This window comes from Falco rusticolus, chromosome 7 (genome assembly GCF_015220075.1).
Source record: "Falco rusticolus isolate bFalRus1 chromosome 7, bFalRus1.pri, whole genome shotgun sequence".
Classification (NCBI taxonomy): Eukaryota; Metazoa; Chordata; class Aves; order Falconiformes; family Falconidae; genus Falco; species Falco rusticolus.
The window spans coordinates 35,731,371-35,757,136 of record NC_051193.1 but is presented as its reverse complement, the minus strand read 5'-3'; the positions used below and the strand labels follow the sequence as shown (position 1 = coordinate 35,757,136).

The 25,766-nt window shown below is 36.1% G+C and overlaps 1 protein-coding gene across 6 annotated transcripts in view; it reads left to right on the top strand.

Annotated features, from left to right (window-relative positions):
• The window catches only part of KLC1 (kinesin light chain 1), a 49,087-nt gene that overhangs the window by 14,307 nt on the left and 9,014 nt on the right, over window positions 1-25,766 (top strand). For 3 of the 6 annotated variants that reach the window (XM_037394983.1, XM_037394985.1, XM_037394980.1), the window contains 13 exons: window positions 2,843-3,104; window positions 5,887-6,117; window positions 8,133-8,211; window positions 10,162-10,387; window positions 10,913-11,000; window positions 11,729-11,830; window positions 12,490-12,663; window positions 12,816-12,915; window positions 13,794-13,843; window positions 13,936-14,003; window positions 15,940-16,048; window positions 19,460-19,621; window positions 24,956-25,086. In XM_037394983.1, coding sequence (XP_037250880.1) covers window positions 2,844-3,104; window positions 5,887-6,117; window positions 8,133-8,211; window positions 10,162-10,387; window positions 10,913-11,000; window positions 11,729-11,830; window positions 12,490-12,663; window positions 12,816-12,915; window positions 13,794-13,843; window positions 13,936-14,003; window positions 15,940-16,048; window positions 19,460-19,621; window positions 24,956-25,086 — 1,781 coding nt within the window. In that variant the 5' untranslated portion in view covers window position 2,843. Of the gene's footprint in view, window positions 1-2,842; window positions 3,105-5,886; window positions 6,118-8,132; window positions 8,212-10,161; window positions 10,388-10,912; window positions 11,001-11,728; window positions 11,831-12,489; window positions 12,664-12,815; window positions 12,916-13,793; window positions 13,844-13,935; window positions 14,004-15,939; window positions 16,049-19,459; window positions 19,622-23,593; window positions 24,227-24,955; window positions 25,087-25,766 lie in introns of those variants that run through there. The other 3 variants (XM_037394986.1, XM_037394981.1, XM_037394982.1) reach the window with 3 other exon arrangements.

Below are 25,766 nucleotides of genomic sequence, written 5' to 3'. Positions count from 1 at the left end.
AGAAACATTCATTCCTTTCCTGTTGGTGGGAGAGATTAGGATGCTAAACAATTTTCACAGGAGGACACTTGAGAATCCCTCTCCCAGGCTGCGTGGACCTTCAGATCAGTCTGTCTTGTAGCCTTTTCACTGGACACCAGCTCTGGTACAGTTGCTTGTACTGGTAGCTCTGAGGCAGTGAAAGCTTATGGCTACTTTTGGTTTAGAATGAGGTGGCTAAAAATCTGGGCCACCAGATTGAGACAAGAAGCGTGTATTTGTAAAGCAGGTTTACTGCTCTGGTGGGCTTTAAGTATATTTTTGCCCCATTGGGTTTAAACCTGCTTTTCCTTTCTTCCAGAGCTTCTGTGCCAGCTTTCCCTTCCTTAAGTGCACGCTTAGTGTGTTCAACCAGAGCTATGTGCCTGATTCTGTCTATGATCTGACAACCATTTTTCCTTAAAGTAATAAATCAGTGTCAGTATCACACCGTAGATGTAACTGTGCACACAGATGTGTCTTTTGGCTGGATTTCATGTTGGATAGGTACTTTCCAGGCTCCTTTATTCTTTTTGCATGAAAGCTTGACCATTGCAATGCCTAATGTAGATTTTAGTAGTTACTTTCTTGGTTTTGTGTATTATTTTTGTAACAGTGAATGGCTGCTAATTTGTCTGTATTCACCTAGAATTCATTTACTTTCTACTAAATAAGGGGTTAAAATGTGCCGTTTTTTTTAAACTGCATCTATACATGTGCTACATACATACGTGCACACACCTGCCTTCAATCTTCGGTGTAGAATGACAATAAAAGACTGAAGCACGCAGAAGGAATTGATACTACTGTTCATGTAAGACAGACAAATGATCATGTACTTAACCTAGAATGTTGGAGAAAAACTCTAGGTATTTAAAAATCGTATTTCTCAGAACTTCTCTAATACAAAATGGAAGTCCCTATTCATTAGATGTCTTCTGCTGGTTTTATTTCCTTATGATCAAAGGTTCAGTTCTTTGCATTCAGGATGGAAATTGCTAGTTGAAGGCATGAAAGCATGCTGACGGTAATTAGGGTTGAGTTGTATGCTGAATTTAGCATAATCCGTAACAATTTCTTATATGACTGTACGTGTTATAAGCATTTATTTACAAATTTGACTCACACAGTTTTAGAGAGTATGTGCTTTAAAATGTTATTTTAAATTGTGGGTAATAGTTCTCAGGTCATAAATGGGAAATATGTAAATATCATTCTGCTCATCAGGTTTTGGTGAGTGATTTCTTATGCATTATAGGTTAGATGTTTTATACAGATGCATATGCTCTGTGTACATGTATTTGTGAATATACAGTTCTTGTATTAAACAGTGGTAAAGCCAAATCCACTGTTTCCCCAAATATCTGTGTTTTCAGACAATAGATTATTAAAAAATAAACCAATATAGTGTACAGCACTTTTGTGACAGATAGGTATGCCTTTTAGGTGATGTGTTGCAGGAGATCATAAAAGAGAGGGTAATTTGAGTGTATATAAACAGAAAGTGCAACTTTTTTTTTTAATGTAATACAAAAGTGTAAGAGCACATTCTTTGGCTCTTCTCATGAAGTGTTGCATATATGCATGTTCCTTATAGCACTCTTACTCAAGATGTAAGTGATGGTAATTTTTTTTTTGCTTTCTGCTAAAACTAGACTTGTTTCTGTACAAAGTTTTAATACAGTTTAGCTAATTCATTTTAAATGTTAATCAGACCTTTCCCCAAGTGGCTTCATATAGATGTGCTAATTTATTGCTTTTGAGAAACCTTTCCTACTTTATTCTAATTTATACTTCCTGGTTCGCTCAAGATATAAACTCTTTTAAATATAAGGAGCAATTCCTCAATTGTTTTGCTATAGAACATTTTCTGGTGAAGTTTAAAAAAGGGTCAGTGATTTCTGTGTCTTCTATTTGTATTTTTACATTGTTATACTTGTTTGTCAGTTCAGTTATAGGCAGTTGTGATAGTACAGATACCTGAATTGCTAAATTCTTTTTTGATCTTCATTTGCGTTTGGTAAGTGTTTAGAAACATTCTGAAATTTGCTAGCCTTAATGTAGTGCATGAGGTATGGACAAATAGCACAGTAGAGTGTTTCTTGCAAGAATTGTGCTATACAGCCATTTTTCCCAGCATGAGACAGCTGTTGCAACTTCTTCAGAACAGCTGCATCTAGGCCTGTAGGCAATTGAATGTCTATATGTAACTGTAGAGTTACAATAACGAATGTAACGTAATCTTAGGGGGTAGTTGTTATTTTCAAAATACGTAGTGATAATAGCTTTTCTAGCCCTTGGAAAAGGATGAAGGTGGTGTTCCCTTCTTACTGGAAAAGGGTAATTTTTCTTACGATGAACGCTTTTAAAGTGTTGGATGGTATTTCTTCAAATTCTTCAAGCTCTGTTTTGTGGATATTTATGAAGATAGGTGTATATCAGTGGCATCTACACGTAGCTGTATTTATTCCAGTATGTCTTTTTACACCAGCTACTTTGCTTTTGCACAAACTAGAATCTTGGAGATGCAGCCCTGTTTTCAATGTTCATCAGAAATTCTTCTGCTGTGTTGTAGTATATTTTTTTTTCTGTTCCTGTTTGGCTTATGAATTATTGTTAATATTAAATCTGGAAATAGAAACTGGAAAACTTGAAGCACTGTTCAAACCTAGGACTTAAAACGCTGTAAAATTTTTGCAAAAATACAATTACATTCTGCAAATACATTTCAGATTCATATGTTGTAATGACTTCTTAAAGGAAAACTTTATTCAGCTTATTTTATTTTTACTTTTGGATTAACTAGTGTACTCTTCCATTTCAGAATGTATGAAAACATGTCCACAATGGTGTATTTAAAGGAAGAGAAGTTGGAGAAGCTTACTCAAGATGAAATCATTGCCAAAACTAAGCAAGTGATTAATGGACTAGAGGCACTGAAGAATGAACACAATTCAATTTTACAGAGCTTACTTGAAACACTGAAATGTTTGAAGAAAGATGATGAGACTAATCTGGTTGAAGAAAAATCAAACATGATTCGAAAGTCACTGGAAATGCTGGAGCTTGGCCTTAGTGAAGCACAGGTAAAATTGCAGTAGAAATAAAGCGTTTCAGACTCTGAGGTCTTCCATTTACCTTACTAAATATTAGAAATGTGCTGGGACATTTATGTTGCTATTGTATATTAAGGAAAAAGACTGCTGTGACTAAGAGGTAGATACTGTCTTGCTGTGTTGCAGAACTAATTACACATTCAGTGTTAAAGCACTGAAGCTCATAACTGAGCTCCTCGCTGCTTCAGTGAGACAGTTGCTATTTTGTATTTAGCCTTTCCCATGGCATTAGATAGGCAGTTTTTGAGCAGCTCAAGAGCTGAGCGTTTGCATTTTAACTCTAAATTATTGCATGGGGAGGTCTCACACACAGACAAATAACTTGCCCCAACCTTTGAGCTGTGCCTAACCTTAAATTCATGTTTATATTCCATTATGAGATTCTTTATAGTAGCTCATGCTGCTTCTGGAGATTGAGCATCTCTACTGTTTACTGAACGTTTTACTAAGTCAAAGTTGAATCTAAAAGCATTTTAGAGGTTACGAATTGAGTACAGAATCTGAACAACTTTCACAGTTGTGTTAAAGAAAGGACTCTGAGCTGATTTCTGTGAACTATCTTAGTTGATGAAGATATTGTCTGCAGAAGTAGAGTGTTAAGATGCATTTAGTCAGGATGTCAGGATTATATTTACAGTCCAACTTTAGGGTATTTTGTACTAGGTCAAAAACCTGAAACAATGTGATGTGACACAGTTGTTAAGTGTAAAATGGCAGAGTGTTTGCAAATGAGTTGAAAACGCCAGTGAGTTAGCTTTACATTAGTAGGCTTTATATTGATGTGTAACTGTGATCAGTCATCTTATCTGGATCGAGCTATTATTGTTTGGTGATCTGGAAGTTGTGTTGTGTGCATTGGTTCATGGTGAACTGAGGCCTGAGAGAATGATGAACAAATACAGGTTACCAGACATGGGAATGTAGAAGCCCTGGACACTGTGGTACAGACTGTCAGGCCTTAGTATATTATATGAACTTCAGTTCCTTGTATTGGAAGAAAATACCAGAAGATATATGGGATGCAATTGCAATAGTCGAGTTACTCTTTATGGGTGCCTGAAGAAGAGTGAATGAGTAACTTCTCTCTCAGAACTTTGAGATGGTATTGGCACTCTGAAAAGCTAGTTCTTTTTCTTCACTCTTACCTGATTTCATCAGCCGCAGTTGTGGATGTTGGTGCCTTGTTTGCCCCACATGGTGTTTTGTGAACGGTGGCACTGAGAAGCCAAGAAATTTGCAACTGCTGCTTTTGTTAGGAAAGCAATTATGCTTCAAACTATTACTCTCAGACCTGATAAGCCTGGTCTTCCTGCGCATTTTGGGTTGCAACAATGTAATTTTTTTTTTATTTGCAGTATTTAAATTAAGATATGGAAATATTTTATGGATGTTTTTGTGACGTGAATGTAGGTCTGATGACATAAGTGTTATTTCCATGAAAATGAAACTGACTTTGCTGAAGGAACTAATCAAACTTTTATTTCAGTTAATTCTAGAGGGTAAGATTACAAAGGAGTTTAGTTTGCCATTGTTGCTTGTACAGTGTTTGAATACTGACCCTATTATCACTGATTTCTTTTGTGCATACTTTCTTATGTTACAAATGCCACTGTTTGACTAGTCCAAGTAATTTAAATTATTGACAATTTTGAATATGTAAATAGGTAGATGCCGAAGTATGGAGATTTGGACTGGTATTAGGAATTTATACCTGGAGGTTTTCATGCCTTTATAGGAAAAAGTGGTTTCTAAAGGCTTGATGTATTTTTTGAAAGCTGAAATTTCAGTTAAGGACACTAGTTTAACATGAAATACTTAGTTTAAAAACACTTCAAGGTAACTTTGTTTTAAAGAAACATGAAATTGAGGTGGTAAAATGCTAATAACTTGAGGATATTGAACTCATCTAAAAGATTTGTATTATCACCAGTGGCCCATTCTTACAAGGTGTGCTTCCTGTAAAGGGACTGCTGTCAGCTGTTCTACGTGTATCAGTGGGAGGTTATATAAACAGAGAAGGGAGAATATCTTCTGTATGTACTGTTCGGCTTTCACTTAACAAGCTCCTTTTTCATTTAACTTTGTTTAGCAAAAAACCCAATCCAAGTAGGCTGCTTTTATGGCTGTTCTACTTTTTGTCTGTAACGTGACTGTTCAAATACAGTGAATGTCTACACACTCAAGCTTATGATATGTATGTATAAAGTGCTTACATAAACTGTGTGTTCAGTTGCATATTTAGATCTCAGCAGTATAATTGTCCCTTTGAAGTATTATCATTATGCTGAGGTGTTCATCCTTATGAATTGTAAGCATGTATATGAATCCTTTTTTGTCTGAAAGCTGCTAAATTAGAGCTCTGTGTTCTTCAGTTATTTTTGTGTTCCTTCAAGTTAAAAGTATCACTGCTCCATTTCATGGAGTGGAACAAAGATTTCAGTTTCAGTAATCTAGTTCAAAATTTTCATATATTTTAAGATTATATGTAATCTTCAGGGAATTCTAAAACAATTTGATTTCTGATAGCATCATGGAAAACAACCATTAGTAAAGAGTTCCTCTAGGTTAATTCTGGCTGAAAAAATGGTAAAAAATGTTAGAGGAAAAGTGAGAACCAGATGTATAAAAAACAGAAGTGTGAATGTTTACCAGATTTCACAGCTGACATAGGTTTTAAATAATAAAAAGCTTATGTTAAATACAGAACTGCATTGTACAGAAAGTATGTCATGTGACACCTTCTCCTTTTTAGGTGATGATGGCCTTGTCAAATCACTTAAATGCAGTGGAATCAGAGAAGCAGAAATTGCGTGCTCAGGTTCGCCGGCTATGCCAGGAAAATCAGTGGCTACGGGATGAACTAGCCAATACACAACAGAAACTACAGAAAAGTGAGCAATCTGTGGCCCAACTGGAGGAAGAAAAGAAACATCTAGAATTCATGAATCAATTAAAAAAATATGATGATGATATTTCACCATCAGTAAGTAGCTGTATAGTGAAAAGCACCTTACATTTACATATGTGTTGTAACCTGCCCGCTTACCAAGAAATGACAGTTAGAATAGTTTTATTTGTCTGTCACATAAACTTGTCATTAAAATGCTTACCTTCTACCAGTGTCACATAGTTTGCAGGAAGATTCTGAGAGTTCGGCTCATTTTTATTTTAAGAGAGTACATGTTTTGTTGTGTGTAGATAGTAAAATACATATGAGAATCAAAATCCATAAATATTTAGTATCATATTAGCTGAAAAAAAAGAAACCTGAACCAAACAAAAAAATTCCTTTTGTAAATTCAACAGTTTATATAAGTGAGGAATGTAAAATATTAGAGGTCCTAAGTACATAAGGGACTTGGCTTATTTTGACAGCAAGAAAAATAGTTAAGTTTTGTCTAGTTATATCTGTTGAGAATTCATACTAAGATAGGATGTTACTGAACCCCCTTTCAGGACCTTCTGCCAGACTTTGTGATCATCTGCATGTTTTCAGTTGTGTTTAGCTAGCCCATTGTGTTACACGTTCTTAGATTCAGAGAGAAAATGGATACGATTTTAATTTTCAGAAGTAATTTATCACTTAAAAAGACTTCTGAATTATTTGCCCTTCTTGGTATCCTTTTATTTTGTTTCCTTAAGTTAGGTAGCACTATAGGGAAAGATCTCATTTTGTGCGTTCAGACCTGCTCAGCTGTGTCTTGGAAAGAACTGTTTTCATAACCAGTTATTTTAGCAACATAATGGTTGTAAATGCGTGTGTGTTAGTCATGCTTAACTAAATCCTTTCTAACGTATTATGAGTAGTGAGAGTTGTTTTGGTCAATTGCATGCGGAACTTTTCAGTGCTATTTCATGAATTGGTGTTTATTTGTAGCTGAATACTTCCAGTGAAGCCAGTTTAGGAAAGGGGTAGGAGGAGGGAATATTAGGATTTTGATGTGCTAACTGTTGAACTGTAATCTGCAGATGGCCCAAATAGCACCGTTATTTGAAGTTTAATTAGCAAATAGGGTCAAAGTAAGCAAAGCATTTTATGGACATATGGACAATCTCTGTTGTTAGCCGTTGAAAACAGTCAATTGTATATACTCAGTATGGGGGTGGAATCAGCACATTTAAAATTACAAACTTCCCATCTGAGATCTAGTCCAACCAATCTGCTGTTTTTGCAGAACACCCACTTTGCCACCACTGAACTTGAATGCCAGCAGCAGCAGTTGTCTGCTCATTTGTGGAAAAGGTGTTGGATGAAGAGCCAGAAAAATAGGATTGTGTTCTGCTCCTGGGTCTTCTCCTTACTGAGATTAATGTTTCTGAGAACTTCAACTGTTTATACTGTGTAGATTTCACATTTAAGAAACAGGATTGAGGGATGATCTGTTACTTTATTTTACATAATTGTGGGATTTGGAATGATCTTTGGATGTTTAAGAACAGTATACACTAATGGATTGTGCAGAAGTTAATATGATTCTGGATGGAGACTATTGGAGATGACTCCCAAGCAGGTTTTTTTTCCTTTCTGAACCTTAGAGATCACAGCTGCAAAACCTATTATTTGTATAGAAGTTGAGTACTCAGAAATGGAAGTCTCTTTATTCCTCCTCCTTGCCCATCTATAACTTTGTTTAGAACTGAAAAAGTACAGTGGACAAATCTGTGTTCAGTAGCGCTCACTCTTCACTGGGTACTTTCATAAGGTATAATGCCTCTGTGAGAATAGCAGATGCGTTCTTGTGTGCTTAAATTGAGACTGAAATCTAGGAGACCTGATTTCTATTCCTGGCTCTTCTGAAGGTGTCCTGTATTGTTTTGGGACAGAGTATGTAAATACATTTGAACATAAGACCTTCATAAAACTTACATGAGAAATGTTATTCTTGTCAATTACCAAGTTCTGGATGTAGAGTTTTCCTTTTGGTGATTAAATGGACTGTCCCTTTATGCCTTAGATTTAAGCGTAACAATTTGTTTGGGTTTGGGGCTGTTCTATAGGAGGATAAAGATACGGATTCCACCAAAGAGCCTTTGGATGACTTATTTCCCAATGATGAAGATGACCAAGGACAAGGAAGTAAGTACACTTCAGATTACAATGTTAGTGTATTTCTGCAATGCAGAGTATAAAGATGCTCTTTACAAAAATGAATCCATGCTTAGTGTCCTCTGGGACACAGCAGCAGTGGTGAATGCTTCTGCTAAAATAAGGAAACCAGTCATTGATACACATTCTGTACATTGATGTGTATAGAACTGGGGCTTAGGTTTTTAAAGAGTGTTTACTAGCTGTTACAAAGTTCTTGGGACTGGCTTCTGTTCAGATTTGCCCCGCAGTCTCTTTCCTGTGGGCCTCAGAATGGAAAAGGTTTGTTCCAAGTGACTGAGGCGGATTCTGAAACATTGAAGTTCTTCGATGGTCTGACCAGATGGTGAATTCTGTTACTGACCTTTTTAATGATCTGACTTAACATTTTGGGGCAGGTTTCAGTATGAAGCCTTTCTCATACAATCTTTTGTCCTTCGCTAAGGTTGTCTTCCTTAGTTTTACTACTCATTCTAGAAGTACTGTCATCAGGTCAGAAGGACTGATGAATATGCAGTGAAGTTTAAGGTAGAGATTTGGTGGTGTGATTGAAAGAAGCCATTAATAGATAAGCCTCGCTTAGTGAAATGTTCTGTCATATGGGTGTAAAGCTGATGCTATATAATGTATTGATATTGTAGTGTATATGGAGCGTGCTAGTAGTACAATGGTTCTTAATAGACAAATGACTTCTCAAAAAATGTCTGAAGTGTCCCACGTTTGTAATCAGCATTTTCAAATTTCCTTTATGGGCACATACACAAGATGCACTACATTCTTGATAGCATGGTAATGCTATCCATAGCCAGCAATGGAAGGAGGACTTGAAGAATTTAGAATAGGTTAATGTTGACCGTGAATTCTCTCCTGAGTTTTATCCTTGCTTTCCTAGAATTTTGCAGCAGGAAAGTTGAATGGCAAAGCTGCATATATACCTGCATAGTCCCTTTACCTTATTTCACTTTATAATGTCAGTAATTTCCTTGACCTTCAGGAAAAATACTGAAATGCTTCAGTGCTGTGGTAGGCAGTGATTGTGGGTGTAGGCTTGGAATTGTGTAGTTCCACTGACATAGAAAGGCTCCCAGCTGCTGTGAGAGCATTTTGTGCTTAACAGAAAGCAGAGAAGAAAGTCGGGCTCACAGCTGGAGGGAGCCCTTACCCTCTGTTGTCTAGAATTTAATGCAAATGAGTAAGAGGGAATTTTCTCACTCTTCCCAGACATCTCCCAAATGAAGAGAAAAGGGGTAGCAGATTTTTGGGAGGAATGGGAAGGTGGGTGTTGCAACAGCCAAAGGTTAGGAGCTACTGGAAAATGAGTGGCCAAGCCCTGAGGGTTATTAAGTAAGACCTGACTGTTGACACTGACTTTGACTCAGTGTCTTTTCTCTTGAAATTGTTATTTGTGGCATCCAGGGTGTTTTAATCCTTTATGTGCCAACCTGAAGTACTCCTTGGTATAGCAGACAAAGGGAAACAAAAAGAATTTGTATGCTTAGAGAAGGAGAGTAAAGGAGGAAGGACAAATCATTTGAGCTTTTCTGCAGGTATTTGGCTTGTCTATGATAATGTTCCTTTCCATAGGGAAATGTCAATATTTCTAAGTGCAAAGTTATGATATGATCTTGAGAGTTGTTAATGATTTGCTGGCTGAAATAGTGTCCTGCTTTCTTCATTGGTTTATTACATTTGGCCCTTTGAGCTAATAGGAGTGTAAAATAATATTAATACAATACTGGACAGAATACGAAGAGTAAATGGTCATATTTTCACTGTTGCTTTTCATGACAGCATGACTGCTGTGAAGTATTTTGTCTAAAAATACTGCTTTGTATTGAAGAAATAAAAGCGAGTCTCATTTTGTGTCATTGAGGAGTAACTTTAGATGTTTTAGTTACAGTCATCTTTTAAACAACTTGAGATCTTGTGAATTTCTTTCAGTTCAACAGCAGCATAGCAGTGCAGCAGCTGCTGCCCAACAAGGTGGCTATGAAATTCCAGCAAGATTAAGGACCCTTCATAATCTTGTTATCCAGTATGCTTCCCAAGGTAGATATGAGGTTGCTGTACCTCTCTGTAAACAAGCTCTTGAAGATCTGGAGAAGACTTCAGGTCATGATCATCCTGATGTTGCCACGATGTTGAACATACTTGCTTTGGTGTACAGGTTTGTATACTGACATAGATATCTATCAGTTAAATAATATTTGGCTACAACCTGTTAAATGTTCAGACTAACATTTTTTGACTGTTTTTATTTTCCATTCCATTTATTGTCCATTCCCTGATTTTTATTAAAACTCTCAAGAGGGTCCTGCAATATTTGTATGTCTCCCTGTACTTAAAAGTCAAACACATTACTGCATTGTTGCCTGCGCCTTTGCTTTGGCAATGAAGTTGGGATTGATACTTTTTCCTTTTTTTGGTGTCTATTGAGGGGACTTGTCTTGATTACTCACTTACAGGTAGTCTAGAGGTATAAATTGTACGGTGTAAAGTAGTAGTAGATGCTAGTCCTCAGCCAGCAAACAACTTTACAGTTACAGGCTTCATGTTTTTACTTCTTGATTTCTGAATATATTATCAATTATTTTTATTTTGTACTAGCAACTTTAGGCCATTATTTAAGTCAGCTTCATTTTTATGACTTTTTCTGAATCGCCAGTATTAATTATGACTCTCTAAAATTTAGAGACCAGAACAAATACAAAGATGCAGCAAATCTCCTGAATGATGCCTTGGCTATCCGTGAAAAGACTTTGGGCAAAGATCATCCAGCGGTTTGTACATATGCAATATTATATGTTTAGTTGTGTTTTTCTCTGAATTTTTTTCAACTCATTCTAATATTAAACTCAACAGGAAAGTTTTTAAGACCTGGCATATCTCTAAACAGTACAGGTAGGAGGCCAAAATGTAACACTCTTCGCTTTCTCGTAAATACTTAACATATCTTTTGAGCATTCTATTCAATGCAGTTTCACCATAAATGATATAGTTGATTTGGGATTGCATGGATTTTCTGTGGGAAATTAATTTGTGGGGAAAGATTTTAAATTTCTTACTGAAATCACACTATTAATCTCAGATTGAAGGGGTACTTCTGATTTGTTCTACTGCTGCTTTTAAATGAAATGTGTAAATCAAACTTTTGTACTTGGTGCTTAAAATTAATGTGGTATCTCACTTCATGTAGCCTGTGTGAAGCAGGGCATCTCTGATTATATATGTGAGAGGTAGCTTTGTAAGAGAAGAAAATACGAAGAAACTATATGCACTAAATGACATTTCCACAAATGAAGCAAAAGTAATCTCTTGATTTTTTTTTTTCTTTCCTCATTTGTGTATGTATGCATTCAATAATAATTATTCTTTCATTTGCAAATTTTAAGAGGTCTATCCTGTGCATGGAAAATTTGAAAACATCGATGCATTGCAGATGTGTTCATTTATCAGATATTTGTATCAGCAAATTCCAGTGTAATTAATATATCTCTACTGTTGACAGGTGGCAGCAACTCTAAACAATCTTGCAGTACTTTATGGTAAACGAGGAAAGTACAAAGAAGCTGAACCATTGTGTAAGCGAGCTCTGGAAATCAGAGAAAAGGTATGAGTAAGAGAATACAGCACCTTTTAGTGGATTTTTTTGAGGGAGAGGGCAAAGTTTGAACACTACTTTTTTTTTTTTTTTTTTTTTTTTTTTAATGTTTGGTTGGGTAGATCTGCCGGATAAACCACAGCGTCAGCAATGCCCAAGTGGTCAGCAGTGTCTGAAATTTAAAACACTCATAAATTCCAGTAGTCCTGTGGAGCTGCTGGAACACTCTGGGTGTATTCTAAATTCTGTATCTTGTAATTAACCTTCTTTACCTTTTTCTGTCCATTTTGATAGTTAATCATTGATTTGACAAAGCATTGGAATTTATAATGAAACAACATTAACATTTTTAAGTTGATTGTTCTGTGACCACATGGATATTTATTCCAGTCTGTGAGACTGAATGCCTGCATCTTCAGGCTTTGTATAATGTGCTGCATATGATGTTATTATACTACTTGCATTATTCTTATGAGCAGTTCTGCAGCATTCTCGGTTTGTTACAGAACTGAGTAACTTTCATATCTTGCAAATGCAGATTTTACTTTTGTCATCCTTGCGTTGAATTGATGAGCAATAAAAATTAACAGGTTATTTCTAAATTATGCATTTCTAAACCCTGATATGATGACTAGATAATATTTTAATATAAGGTATTTAATTTTCAGGTCCTGGGGAAAGATCACCCTGATGTTGCCAAACAATTAAATAACTTGGCTTTACTATGCCAGAACCAGGGTAAATATGAGGAGGTTGAATACTACTATCAGAGGGCACTGGAAATTTACCAAACCAAGCTGGGACCAGATGATCCAAATGTTGCAAAAACAAAGAATAACCTGGTAAGCCCGTTATAAAGTAAATCTAAGAAAGTAAAATTTTCTGATTAATTAAAATGCACTTTTATTCAACATGTACTGTATTTATTGTTTATCAAGCTAAATAAAACAGTGTGCTGATATCTTCTTGGGGTGTGTGTGTATTTTGTTTTTAGGCATCCTGCTATCTAAAACAGGGCAAATTTAAGCAAGCGGAAACTTTATACAAAGAGATTCTTACTCGTGCTCATGAACGGGAATTTGGCTCTGTAGATGGTAAGAAACCGAGTCCCTAGATTTGAATGTATGTTTCATGTTTTTAGTTGTTGAGAAAGAGAAATAAAATCTGTGGGAAGTTAATTGTATCCTGATGAAAATTGTCTGCTTGAGGAAGACTTAAAAAGTAAGATTATAGATGCGTTGAAATACATTCATCATAAGAAAGTATTTAGATACAGCAGTAATGTTTGATGGAAAGGGAGAGCTTTTCTTACAAGAGGTAGACTTGGTAGGTTTGTGTTTTATGGTTTGTGTTTCTGGCATAATTTATCTTATGCCAAACCAAAAACAATTTTTGTATTTTTACAGTGGCAGAAAAATGTATGTCACTTTCCAGTCACAGGAGAAAGTCAGTGCAGGGTATTTAATGATAAATATATTGTTAATGTGAGTCCTCCATTAATACTTTTAAAGAATGGGGAAGATACCTTTCAGTTAAGAATTGCACCGTATATTGAAGTTGAATGCCTTATATTAATTAGAAGTCACAGTGAAGAATTTTCATTGCATTCCATGATGGTAGCATATGCACCACTTAGTAGATGTCAAAACAGTTGTTATGATGAAAGAAAGAAATACGTGTTTTCTAGCATAGAACTGGGCACATGACAAATCGATGGCAGCAAATGCTGACTTCAAAGGTTCTCAGAGGTAAGGGTTTCTAAGTTCAGATATGAATAGAAGACAGACTGTAGAACTAGAAAAGAAGAGGTGCAGGTGCATGTTTATTTGTCTCCTTGTAGTATGGACGGTAAGGTTTTTTGTGGTGGTAATAGTTTAATTCCCTGATTCACAACATCGTTTCAGAAGGATGAAAATCAATAAACACTTTGTAGCTTTGTAATTCTATTAACCGTTTTCTTCTGTTTCATCAGATGAAAATAAGCCTATTTGGATGCATGCAGAAGAGAGGGAAGAATGCAAAGTAAGGACATTGTCATAAGTGGGTTTTTTTTTAGCTTTTACTTGTTTAAGTTACAAATTGGTTAGTTTTCTTCAATGTTACTTTTGTTTTAGGGAAAGCAAAAAGATGGCACATCTTTTGGAGAATATGGTGGCTGGTACAAAGCTTGCAAAGTTGACAGGTGGGTAACTTCTTTAAGGACAAACACCACAGCAATTCCCAGTATCCAGAAATGTCAGATTAAAGTGTATTTAAAAATGAAACAACCAGCTGCTTGCTTAGGACTATAAAAACTATAGTACTAAAAATTCAGGCCCCAGGACTGGGTTTCAGGAGTACAGTAGCAGTTTTCAAGTCCTGAGGCATCTCTTAACATAGGCTGGCTAGACCTAGTAAGTGACATAAAAAATTCACCAGTTGTGTTCTTGGCAATCCTTCACATGGAAGCATAGGTCATCTTTCTTTCTTTTTATACCGTTGGTTGGCATACATGCTCTCCCTGCCCCCAGCAAGATCTGTAGATAAGAGTGCCAGAAGCAAAAAGGAGACTGCAAATAACTGAGGCTTGTTTTCTAGTTGGCACAAGAAAACAAGGTTAAACTGCCACAATTCAGCATTATGTCAGTTTCTATAGTTTGAAGAATATCACAGAATCATGAAATCACTTAGGTTGGAAGAGACCTTTGAGGTCATCAAGTCCAGCCCTTGACCCAGCACTGCCAAGTCCATCGCTAAGTGCCTCATCTGCACATTTTTTAAACACCTCCAGGGATGGTGATTCCACCACCTCCCTGGGCAGCCAGTGCCAGTGCTTGGCCACCCTTTCGGTGAAGAAATTTTCCCAGTATGCAATCTAAACCTCCCCTGATGCAACTTGAGGCCATTTCCTCTTGTCCTAGCACTTGTTACTTGGGAGAAGACATGGACCCCGACCTCACTACAACCTCCTGTCAGGCAGTTGCAGAGAGCAGTAAGCTCCTCCTGAGCCTCCTTTTCTCCAGGCTAAACAACACCAGTTCCCTCAGTGGCTCCTCATAAGTCTTGTGCTCCAGACCCTTCACCAGCTTCGTTGCCCTTCCCTGGACACGCTCCAGCACCTCTATGTAGTGAGGGGCCCAAAACCAAACACAGTATTTGAGGTGCATGTATATAGTTTTGTGTGAAAGAAAAAACTTTAAAATGAAAGAAGAGAAAAAAGGACTTCAGCTTGGATTACACTTGGTGAAATTTTTTTTTTTTGCTTTAATTTTATTCCCTAACTGCCTTTTTTGAAATGTGCAGGTGTAAGAAAAAAACTTCACCTAGTACTGAAAATGCTTGGTGAGGGTTTCTTGTTTCTTTAGTGTTTGAGTTCTTGTATTTAACAAGCAACAGAACCTTTGTACTGCTGAAATCTGCTCTTTTTTTCTCCATCCTGAACTCTGGGTGCAATATGTTTTGTTGGTTTGTTTTTCATGTACTAGTTCATTCTAATGCATGAGGAAATCTTTTCTCTGCTGTTACTGGAGCAAAACTTGACGCAACAATACTGTGACTGAGCTAATTCTCATTGTGTCAGTGAAACAAAAATGTCTTCTTTGAGAGTGAGGCTTGTTAATGGAATGTAAGATTTTTATTTTTTTCCCTTTGTTCTAGTGTAGTTTGAATGCATAGAACCTGCAAATAAGTATTAAGTAAAAGCTGATGAAAGGAACTGTTAGTTTGTTTTGTGACTAACTAATGGTCACTGTATGCATGAGTTAGGCCTATTTTTCTGGAAGCTTTGCAATTATTCAGTTGAGCACACTCAGATTGGGATAAATTTTCACCTCCAGGTGCATCTGAGAAACACAAGGATATAGTACTCCAGTTTTCTCTTGAGTAGACCTAGAGGCTAGTTACTAACTTCTAGTTCCAGGGCTATTGACTAATCATAGTGTCAGCTGTTAATGCACCTTGAAAGGGGTTAACAGTTTTTTCCAGGTACATGGAGTACAGTATAGTATATTTCAAGAGAAACTTACTAAATAATTACAAAAATATAATAAATACTATATTAATTTAAGTTTTCATTATTTTGTGAATTGAGAAGGGTTTAGCGTGTGGTGTATATACTTTTTTTTTTTTTTTTTAAATAGTCCAACAGTAACAACTACCTTAAAGAACCTTGGGGCACTTTACAGACGACAGGGCAAATTCGAAGCTGCTGAAACATTAGAAGAGGCGGCAATGAGATCTCGTAAACAGGCAAGTATGAAAATTCACCTTAATGATACTGCTGCATTGTGGTCATGCAGATTTTCAACTTCAGTACCTTATAGGAGCAGAATATATAAAATTCTCACTGTTCAGAGTCTGGTGCCTGACCAGTCTGAACTGGTGATAAATTGGATACCATCTTAACCACTTGCAAACTGGTTAATTGCTAGGGCAGTGGCACCAGGTAGCCAGGGTAATGATTCAAATTAGGAGTGAAATTATGTGGAAAATGGAAGAGAAGAGAACACTGTGTTGGCCAGCAGTCCTCAATCGGTTACGTCTCCTGGGAGAGAGACCATACTAGGGTTAAATGGAGCGTTTCTGTTGATAATCTTTTTTTGCCAGTAATGCTCCTCTGTTTTTAATAAGGAGCTGTCAAACTTAAAAATGTTCTGTTCTGCATACAACTGACTGGTGCAGACCTTTAGAAGACCCTTATAACTTTATCAGTCACTGTTCCTGTTACTTTTGCAAAACAATGGGATGGATATTACAGTTTAAGGGGGGACTTCTAATGTGGAGAAGTTCAGTGCTGTCTCTGTGCTCTCAGATGTGCTGTTCAGATAACCCTTTCTCAGTCTTAGAAGGTGGGAGAGAGTTTGTTTTTGTTAGGGTGTTGTTGGCTTTTTGTTTTTCCTTTCCCCTTTGGATATTTGATACAATGTCTTTCATAAAAAAAGCACGTAAGACTGGACAAGCAAACATGGCTTGTCAGTCAGCGTTAAAATTGAAAGCAAGATAAGAAAATGTAAGTGAATAAAAAAGCTTGTAAAGGTCAGTTTTGTTTTTATGCAATAGTAAATAAGACTTGTATTTTTTTCAGAAGTGTTTGGGTTTTTATTTTATTTTTCTTATATGTCCATGTAAAATTCTAAACTCAAATTCTAAATTCAAGTAAGCTGACTTAGGTGATGGACCATATCTTTATTGATAATGTACTGTTTCTTATTGGTTATACTGATTTGAAGTTGTATTTTCAATAATGATAGTGTAGTGTTTGATGTGTATAGAAGATTATTTCAGGAAAAGGGAGAGAGCAAAAAAGTTCCTGGCAAACCTCATGCTCTTCTAGTGAATTCTGCAACAGTTCCCTTTGATATAAGGTGGCTAAGTTCTTTCTTCCACAAAAAATGATGGAAAACTTGTGTTTGCCAAATAAATGGAATGAAACTGGTAAGAGGAAAGTATAAACCTGGGACAAAAGTTCTTCAGCAAGAAAAATTCAAGGGTGGGGGCAAAATAGTTGATACGGGTACTTTCACTGAGGATGATTTTTCACATGGTTTTACTGAAGTTTCATTTTTGGTGTGTGTCATTCAAATGTGATTTGAAAATAAGACATGAACATGTGATGCATCTTTAACATACTTGCTTTGGTTCTTAGTTTTACTGTTGCCATTAGACATGATAATTTTTCACTGTGGACAGATGCAACCAGGGTAAATTGGCATAAAATAATAGTAATAAGAAGACTGGAAGAAAACAGCTTGTACTTATGTTTGTTTCCTTTTTATATAAACACCAAAACAGCGCACCAGCTTTTCAACTTCCAATTTTTACTGTGAAGCTTGGAATTGTTTATTTGGGACTTAAGGATGGGGGCATCTGGTTATTGAAGGAGTGTCTTCTAGAGTCCATGTTTAATTAGCCCATTTCTGGCTTGCCACTCCCACTGCAAAAACTGTTCCTTGTCTCCATTTTCCATAGAGCCTGTTGGAAGCTTGTTGCTGCTACTCCATTAAGCATGCTTCAGATTTTTATTGGTGCATCATATACCACCTATACCATAATGCATCACATTACACACAGTACTAGATTTGGGTACGTAGGAAAGAGTGCTGTCTTACTAGCAGTGTTTAACACTGCCTTTCTATTCTAGGTCATTAAAGGAGGACAGGGTTAATACATTTCCCATTTTGAGCAAAATCAAGGAGGTATTTTCATTCCCAGGTGTGGAAAAGCATCAGTCCTCCACAGCTCAGTTCTCCTTCATGCATGTTTTGTTTGCTTTAGCTGCTGGGGTAAATATGCTAGATTTTTGAAGGCTAGTGAAGTTCTTTGTCCTTCGTGTTTCATGACAGAATCAAACTGGCAAAGTGCACTTCCCTTGTCCCTTTATTGTTTTTATTTATTTTTTTTTAACATATGAGGTAAATAAGAGATGATAGCTTTGGAACAGCCTAGTCTGTATGGGATACGTCATCTTCTTAGTGGTGAATTTAGATAGTTTTATGCTTTTTGTGTTCTGTGCTGCTAAAGGGATTGGTGGAAAAGCCATTTTGAGGCTGTGTTTCTCTACTGTCTGAGAGGTGTAGCTGCTTTTCTGCACCGTACAGCCATGTGGAAGTGAAAATATATAATCATTGTATGTTGGTTTCATGCTTCCCTGTGTGTAGAGTTCCATCAGGGAGGGCTGTTCTGCTTTTCTGTTGATGGAAGGCAGCTATATGGGAACCAAGAACATGATTTCTCAATGTCACTGAAACAACTTTCTTACTCGTGCAATTGACTTTTAAGAATAATTTAGGCATGATTTTCACTTCCTGTATTGTGATAAACTTTATGGATTTATTGTACAGATTCCCTGCTGCAGTTGCTACTAGTGCTGCACAGTGAAAGATGGAAAATATTTTCTTACATGTAAGGCATTCATTTGGGATCTCTTCCTGTCAGCAGATACCATTTATGATGTGGAGTAGGTTTGTTATAAAGAAAACAAAACTGAATAAGTACAATTTGAGCTGTGTTACTTTCTAGGTTCTGTGTTAAAGGTTTTGCCTTACAGAAGGTATTTTCGTGCTTTTAAGGTATATAAAGGATTATTTGGTAATTGATGGGCATTCCTTAACACAGAGTAAATGTATTTTATTGACGACATACGTAGTCTGCTCTATTATAAACTTTTCATTTGATTTCTTTCTGAAGGATAAATTATACTACTGTGTCAAGTGTCATATATCAGTATTTTAAAATAACACAGCCTGTGTCTTAGGTATTAGATACTCAGACACCTGCGATGTTCTTCCCAAAGATGGGTGAATACTGCACCATTTGGTAGGTGGAAAACTGAAATTGCATTGACTGTTCCTGATCTATAAATTGCTTAAATATTAAACTGGCTTCAGGTGAGTGACATGAACACCATGAGGCTTTGACAAGTGATAGGGAAGGAGGAAAAGAATGACAAGTCACCAAATTCTTAGACCACAAACTGTCTGCCCACTTCATGCTGTGTTGATTCCTGCCATGTAAAAAGGACAACTTAACCGTCCTTCGAAAGCAGAATCAGGGTGATGGAGTTGGTTGGACTTCTTTCTTGGTATGGTTATTGTGTGTAGGTTGTAGATTAATACAGCTTGTAATAAAATAAAACCTTTTTACATTTCATCTAATTCTCAGGGTCTTGACAACGTTCATAAACAGAGGGTTGCTGAAGTGCTGAATGACCCTGAGAGTATAGAAAAAAGGCGAAGCCGGGAAAGCCTCAATGTTGATGTGGTAAAGTACGAGAGTGGTCCTGATGGAGGCGAGGAAGTGAGTATGAGCGTAGAATGGAATGGGGTAAGTACAGTACACAGTTTAAGAAAATAGCTTAGATAAATTATCACCGTAACAAATATGGTTGTCCATTCACCAGCCTATCGTGTTTTCAGTAGTTACTTGGTTGATCTACCTCGTCTTTTGTAATTTTGCAGAATCAATTAAGAAATAACATTTTGTTTATCATAACATAATGTAAAAAAATGTAATATTTTAAAATTTAAAACATTCTATCTTTTGTCCTGAATGGTGAAATTTCTTCAAGAATCCCAAGCAGTTGTATTTAACCAATGCTGATTGAGTGTCCTGGTTATGGTCTGGTGTACAATTGCTTGTCAGTGGTTTCTTTTTGCTGTTAGAAATACTCTGGCAATTAACTTACTTTTGCTGTTGTCTTTTTTATGTCATATTTGCCTATGTTTTAAATATTTTTTTAAAAAATACCGAAGTTGTTGGAATCACAAAGAACATTTGCTATGGAGATATATTAAGTATTAGCAGTTTTATTAATGTGATCAGTCTAACACTAAAATAATTCCAATCTTCCTCCTTACTCAGCTTGTTAGAGGAAAGAACGTAACTTTTCAGGCTGCTGTGCAATCCATTCTAAGAAGCAGTGCCATTACATAACAACGTGATAGTAACTTCATATTTCTTAAGTGAAATTAATATCCCTTTTCCCATATTAGAATTTGACTGGAGTCAGACCTTGTTCTATTTGTTTCCCATATATTGGCTTCACTGTGTAACACTGATTGTCATGAAGTAAAAACATATTTGTGATGTAATTACATATGCATTTTTCTAACTTGTTTTCCTTTAATTTGAAAGACGGTGCAAGCTTTCGGTTATTGATCTGGCTTATGGTCTTTGCTTCTGTCACCAGCTTACCCATGCTTTATCCCATTGTTGGCAATGGGATATATATTGCACTGTTAGAACTAACTCCCATCCGCAGTTCTGCTGAAAATATTCTGTTAGATGATGAAAGTGGTGTTGCCTGCTTTTGCTGTATGGGAGGGGAAGTAGCCTACTTTGCAATATTGAGCATTCTGAAGTTTCATTTCTTTTACAATAGCAATCTTTTTTCTTCTTCTTTTTGTTAGGCACATGAGACAAAGTTTAGCATTCCAAAGAAACCTTGAGAAAACACATACTGCTTTAGTTTTAAAGGAGAACGTTCTTTCCATCTTTGCTTTTGTCTCTTTATTATTGTTTTCTTGGCATTGGTGTTCTCAGTGCCAAGACAGTCAATCAGCATCTATTGTGAATAATACTGCATCATTAATAAAGCCAAAGTAAGGTTGGATAACACTTTTTTTTTTTAATTCTCATTTTGCCCATTCAGCATTAGAACTGTGTACTGTACTCTTCCCTTAATTTCGCTGTACTTTGCATGACTATATGTTCTAAATGGATTAAACATTTTTTCTGTTATTGACATTAAACAAGCATGCAGGTTTTGGATTGAAAGGGCCTTCTGTGGAAAAGCAATAGACAGTATTTCTAGGTCAGTATTTGAATCAAACTCAGTGATAAAATTTCTGAAAAATTTAATTTTGACTTCTTAGGGCAGACTTTTCATTTTTGGTGTGCTGAAGTGGCATTGCTTCATTCTCATCTTTGCTCTTTTTTTCTCCTTTTAAGAGAAGGTATTTTGTGTTACATGTTTTACATAAAGTGGGCAACTCTCTCTCCCTTTACCCTGCTAGTGTTTCTATCTCAGTGCTGTTCTTCCATCTAATTTATATTGTGTAGTTGGGGGTTTGTGGGGTTTTTTTGTGGTGGTTTTTTTTTACCCTCATGTGTTCCTCCAGACAAAATATTCTGGCTCATAAAGTATAGTAGAATTCTTTACTTCTGTGTGCAGAGCCTGAAGAGAGGCCTGCCTTTTCCATTTAAATTCTTCTGAAGTGGTCAAGCTGACTCATGTTCTTGGCTGTCAGAGAGAATATGTAGTGTATAAAGTAGCAAACTTAAATGGACAATTTTTGTTGGAAGGTTTATTGTGATTAAGTGAATTTCATATGTAATGTAATCCATATTAAGCATTATATGCTTTGATGTAGTGTGTTACACTCTTATAAAAAAAAAACCTGAAGTACCTTTTGAAGTAAATCTTCTGTTGACTATTAAAACAGACATGTTAAGTGAGGTTGTATAGTGCATATGTCTTCTAAAGTTCATCCCTTGAAGTTAACAAAAGATACTTGAAAATGTATAGAAATTGTCTTAAAAATTCAACACAGAGACACCAAGATTTGTATCCCTTATTATATTCGTATACAAAAAATGTCAGCAGGTATCTGTAATCGGCATTTTTGTAAATTGATCTTGCAGCCAGTTGCAGGACAGACAAAACCTTTGTGGTATGATAGTGCTTAATTTAAGATAACGTTCTTAGTGTGAGGAAGTACCTTTTCTTACTCTAACCCATATACTTCAGGAAGACAAGTTTCTGGGCACAGAAATCCGCTTTCAGGTGTGAAATGAAATTGTATTTTACTACCATAGACTAGTTGGTCAGAGTTGCTCTTGTTTTAATAAGAAGTGTCTGACAGTCAGGTGGGCATTGTGGCAGACAGCTACAAGTACAGAAGATGATAATGGTGGGCAGGTGTAAGCTAAAGTAATAAGGTGATTCTTATTCTGAATGATGTAAAAATAGGCAATTAAACTTTGCCATAGAAAGTGATAGCTCTTGTGATTTTCTTGTTTGTTCATAGTGCATTTAGGATATTTTTTTTAAATCCTAAACTCATGTTTTAAAGGCATCTTGATAATCATGCGGTCAGTGTTTAAGTTCAGGGTTTGATGTTTTTATTTCGGATTTCAAGTACCCAAAAGCTTGTCTGATTATTCCTAGTGTGCTGGTTAGCATAATAGAAGTTACGCTCCATACCTATCGAATTTGTCTTGCCTTTGTTCTTTGGATCACTTTCACTACTACAGTGTTGTTGGTTTAAGACCGTAAGAATAATTCGCCTTTTCACTGATCTAATATTTCTAATTGGAATTTATAGATTTCAATTTATTCAATCCTGAAAAGCCGAAGTCTGTTTTTAAAAGTGTGAACAATATATGCAATTTAATTTGCTAGATAACTAACTCAGGTTTTGATCTTCTAGTTACTTGGTAGCAAGGCATTTTGCCGTTTCCAGGAATAACTTTAATTACTGTTCATTCCAGTTGCTATAGATAAAGGCTTTCAAAGCAGTTATCTTAAGACTATCAGTAATAGTCTCTGTACTTACAGCAAGAATAGAAAATGTGTAAATTGAACCACAGCTTATTTTTAAAGGTGGATTCTTTCAGCTGCCTTGCTGCATTAGGGCAAGTAGAGAAGTTTCCACTTGAATTCTATTTAAATATATATATATATATATATATGCACACACACACAGAAGTACGTTCTAAAAAATATTTGTGAAACTGAATTGACTCAGGTCAGTTGGATTCAGGTTCCTTAAAGTAATAAACAGAATTTTGTCTGGAGGTTAGGGGAGAACCTCTTTCTTCTTGCTGTTTTGTTTTGAGGAAAATTCTGACAGAAGTTAAAGCTGAAATGAATGCACCTTGCTCTGTTCCTTTCTTCTGTTTGGTTTTTTTCTTTATTTTTATTTTTGTGTTAATGTCAGCTGAAAAAAAAAATCCTTTCTCTGTTTACAAAATGTAATGCTAAAGCTATCACTTCATAAAGGTGTTTAGTATTTTATACAAATTCTAACTTAAAGAATGCACAGCATTGCTCATGTAAGTCATGCTCATTTGTAAGTCATGTATTAGTGATATAGGCGAAACTATAGAAAGATATGTATCCTGGTAATTGCAAGGGCCTGCACTTTGTACTTAAGGGCGGTCCAGATACTTACTCAGGAAAAAATTGTTTTGAATGTGACCTAGAAATACTGTAAAAAATAACTGTTCAAAATTGAAAACTGTTGAATTTTTCCCAACAGTTTCATTCGGTTTTTCTCTCTCCATTTCTGACAGGCCTAGATGCCTTTTGTGATTCTTATACTGTCTCCTGCATGACGGGCGTGCACCACCTTCAGGCTTTAACTTCTCTCTTCAGTACTGACTGCTGTGTTTTAGCAACCCCCTTAAGATTCTTGTCAGAGCTACACCTCCCTGTAAACTGGCCATTCCTTCAGTGCTGGTGTCCTTTTTTGGTTTTCTATTTCTGTACATGTGTAGCTTTGCCAGATATGTATCTAGTCATACAAAATGTTATACAACCATTTGCTGTGTAATACATTAGTAAAAAAAAAAAAAAGTAACAATGAACTTTATAAGTAGCTGTTCACTATGGAAAAAAGGTAGTTAAAAGTATCACACAAGGTGTTATTGAAATGGCATGATGGTGATCTTTACAGGAGAAAAACAAAACAAAACCCGTAAAAGTAAGGCATGTTCTCCAAGTGCTTTAAAATGTATTTAGAGACCTATTACGTGGTTAACATCAATATGGAACTCTGAATGTCTTCACTTATGATTATTCTAAAGTAGCATTGCTGTTTAGTCTTTGTGTGAGATTTTGGCAATTATGCTTTTCTCTACTAATCTTGGTGTTCAGTGATTTGTGTATTTGTCTTTCTAACTTCTAATAAACTCACTCCAACTCAGGTGTCTGTCTTTGTCTGCTTAGTAGTACTTTACTTCCTTCTTTCACAATTATTCTTTCATAATCACATAGGATTTCTGTGAAGTAGGAAGCAGTCACTTCTAATCTTACTAAACTGTTGGGTGTTTTTAAGAGTAAAACATTTAAAAATAGACTCGTGGTCAGTTGGAAGTTTCTTTGGATCAGCACGGCAGTGTAAAACATGAATGCAATGTATGAAAAATTCATTGCATCATGTTTTACATTTTCTTTGGTGAAAGTGAAAATGGAAGCACAGGAATTTAACCATACATGTTTCTGATCAGAAATATTTTTGTTTAAGGATTTTAGAAGTAATTAAACATGTTTGCGGGTAACGGGGATGTTTAGACAGAATGCAACAGGTGTTTTTCTTAGACTGCTGGAATGTTTTTGCTTGGGGCTTATACTCTGTTAACCACAGTGTGCTCATGTGAAATGGTAACATGGTGATGGTGAATTGCTCAGCTGCTGTGGTGGGTTTTTGTTATTATGAATCATGGCTTGAGCATGTCTTCACATTTTAGAGGTCTTTGGAAGGAACCCTTTTGTTCTGGTGAAGTTGTAGCTATACGGTATTAATGTGGTTAGGTAATTACCAAGTATATATTAACAGCAATAAAAAAAATAATTCATCGACGAAATGCTTTTGAGCCAGCGTTGGGGGAGGGCAACGAACTCGTGCAGTTTCACATTTCTTCAATTTTTTTCAGGATGGCACTGGATCTTTAAAACGCAGTGGTTCCTTTAGCAAACTTCGTGCTTCCATTAGACGCAGCAGTGAGAAGCTGGTTAGAAAGCTGAAGGGAGGAAGTTCACGGGACAGTGAACCAAAGAATCCAGGGTAATTATCTGTTCATAGCTGTGCTGGTGTGCCCTCGTTCTGTGCCCCCGCTGTAGCCTAGTGTAGTGCCTAGGACAGTGTTTTCTTTGCTCAGCTAACTGCGTATAATGTAGATTTATGTCTAAAAGAAAAATAAAACAGGAAATAATTCCTTACAAATATATATGAAAGTCCTGTAACATCTGAGGAGTATTTGCTTTTAAGAGTCAACTCATTTTTAAAAGTGTTTTTTTTCCCTATTTACTGTTAGCCACTTGAATAGTCTCATAGAATTACTGATAAATTTAGTTACCTGCAAAATTCTCCTTTTCATGCAGCAGGGAAGAATAATAAATGTTACCGACTTCTATTGTCAAAGCCTGAATACAGTAAACCCAACCCACAGCTAATGTTCTTGATAGAGCTTAATATCTTGAAATATTCTTGATACAGCTTTATATATTGTGGGTATAGAGAGAAGTACTGACTTGAGCCCTTCTCAGTTTCTAATTTTGGAAACCCCAGATTTCAGAGAGCAGAGGAAAATGCTGGAAAAACTTTAACCTAGTTGTATATCTCAATAACGTTTTGGCCTCAGCGAAGTCAAAATTCAAATGTTAATGAATTGGACTTCTCACTCTTTCCTATTTACCACATGATATGGATTTGCATGTACGTAATATTTCTAATAAATGTATAAA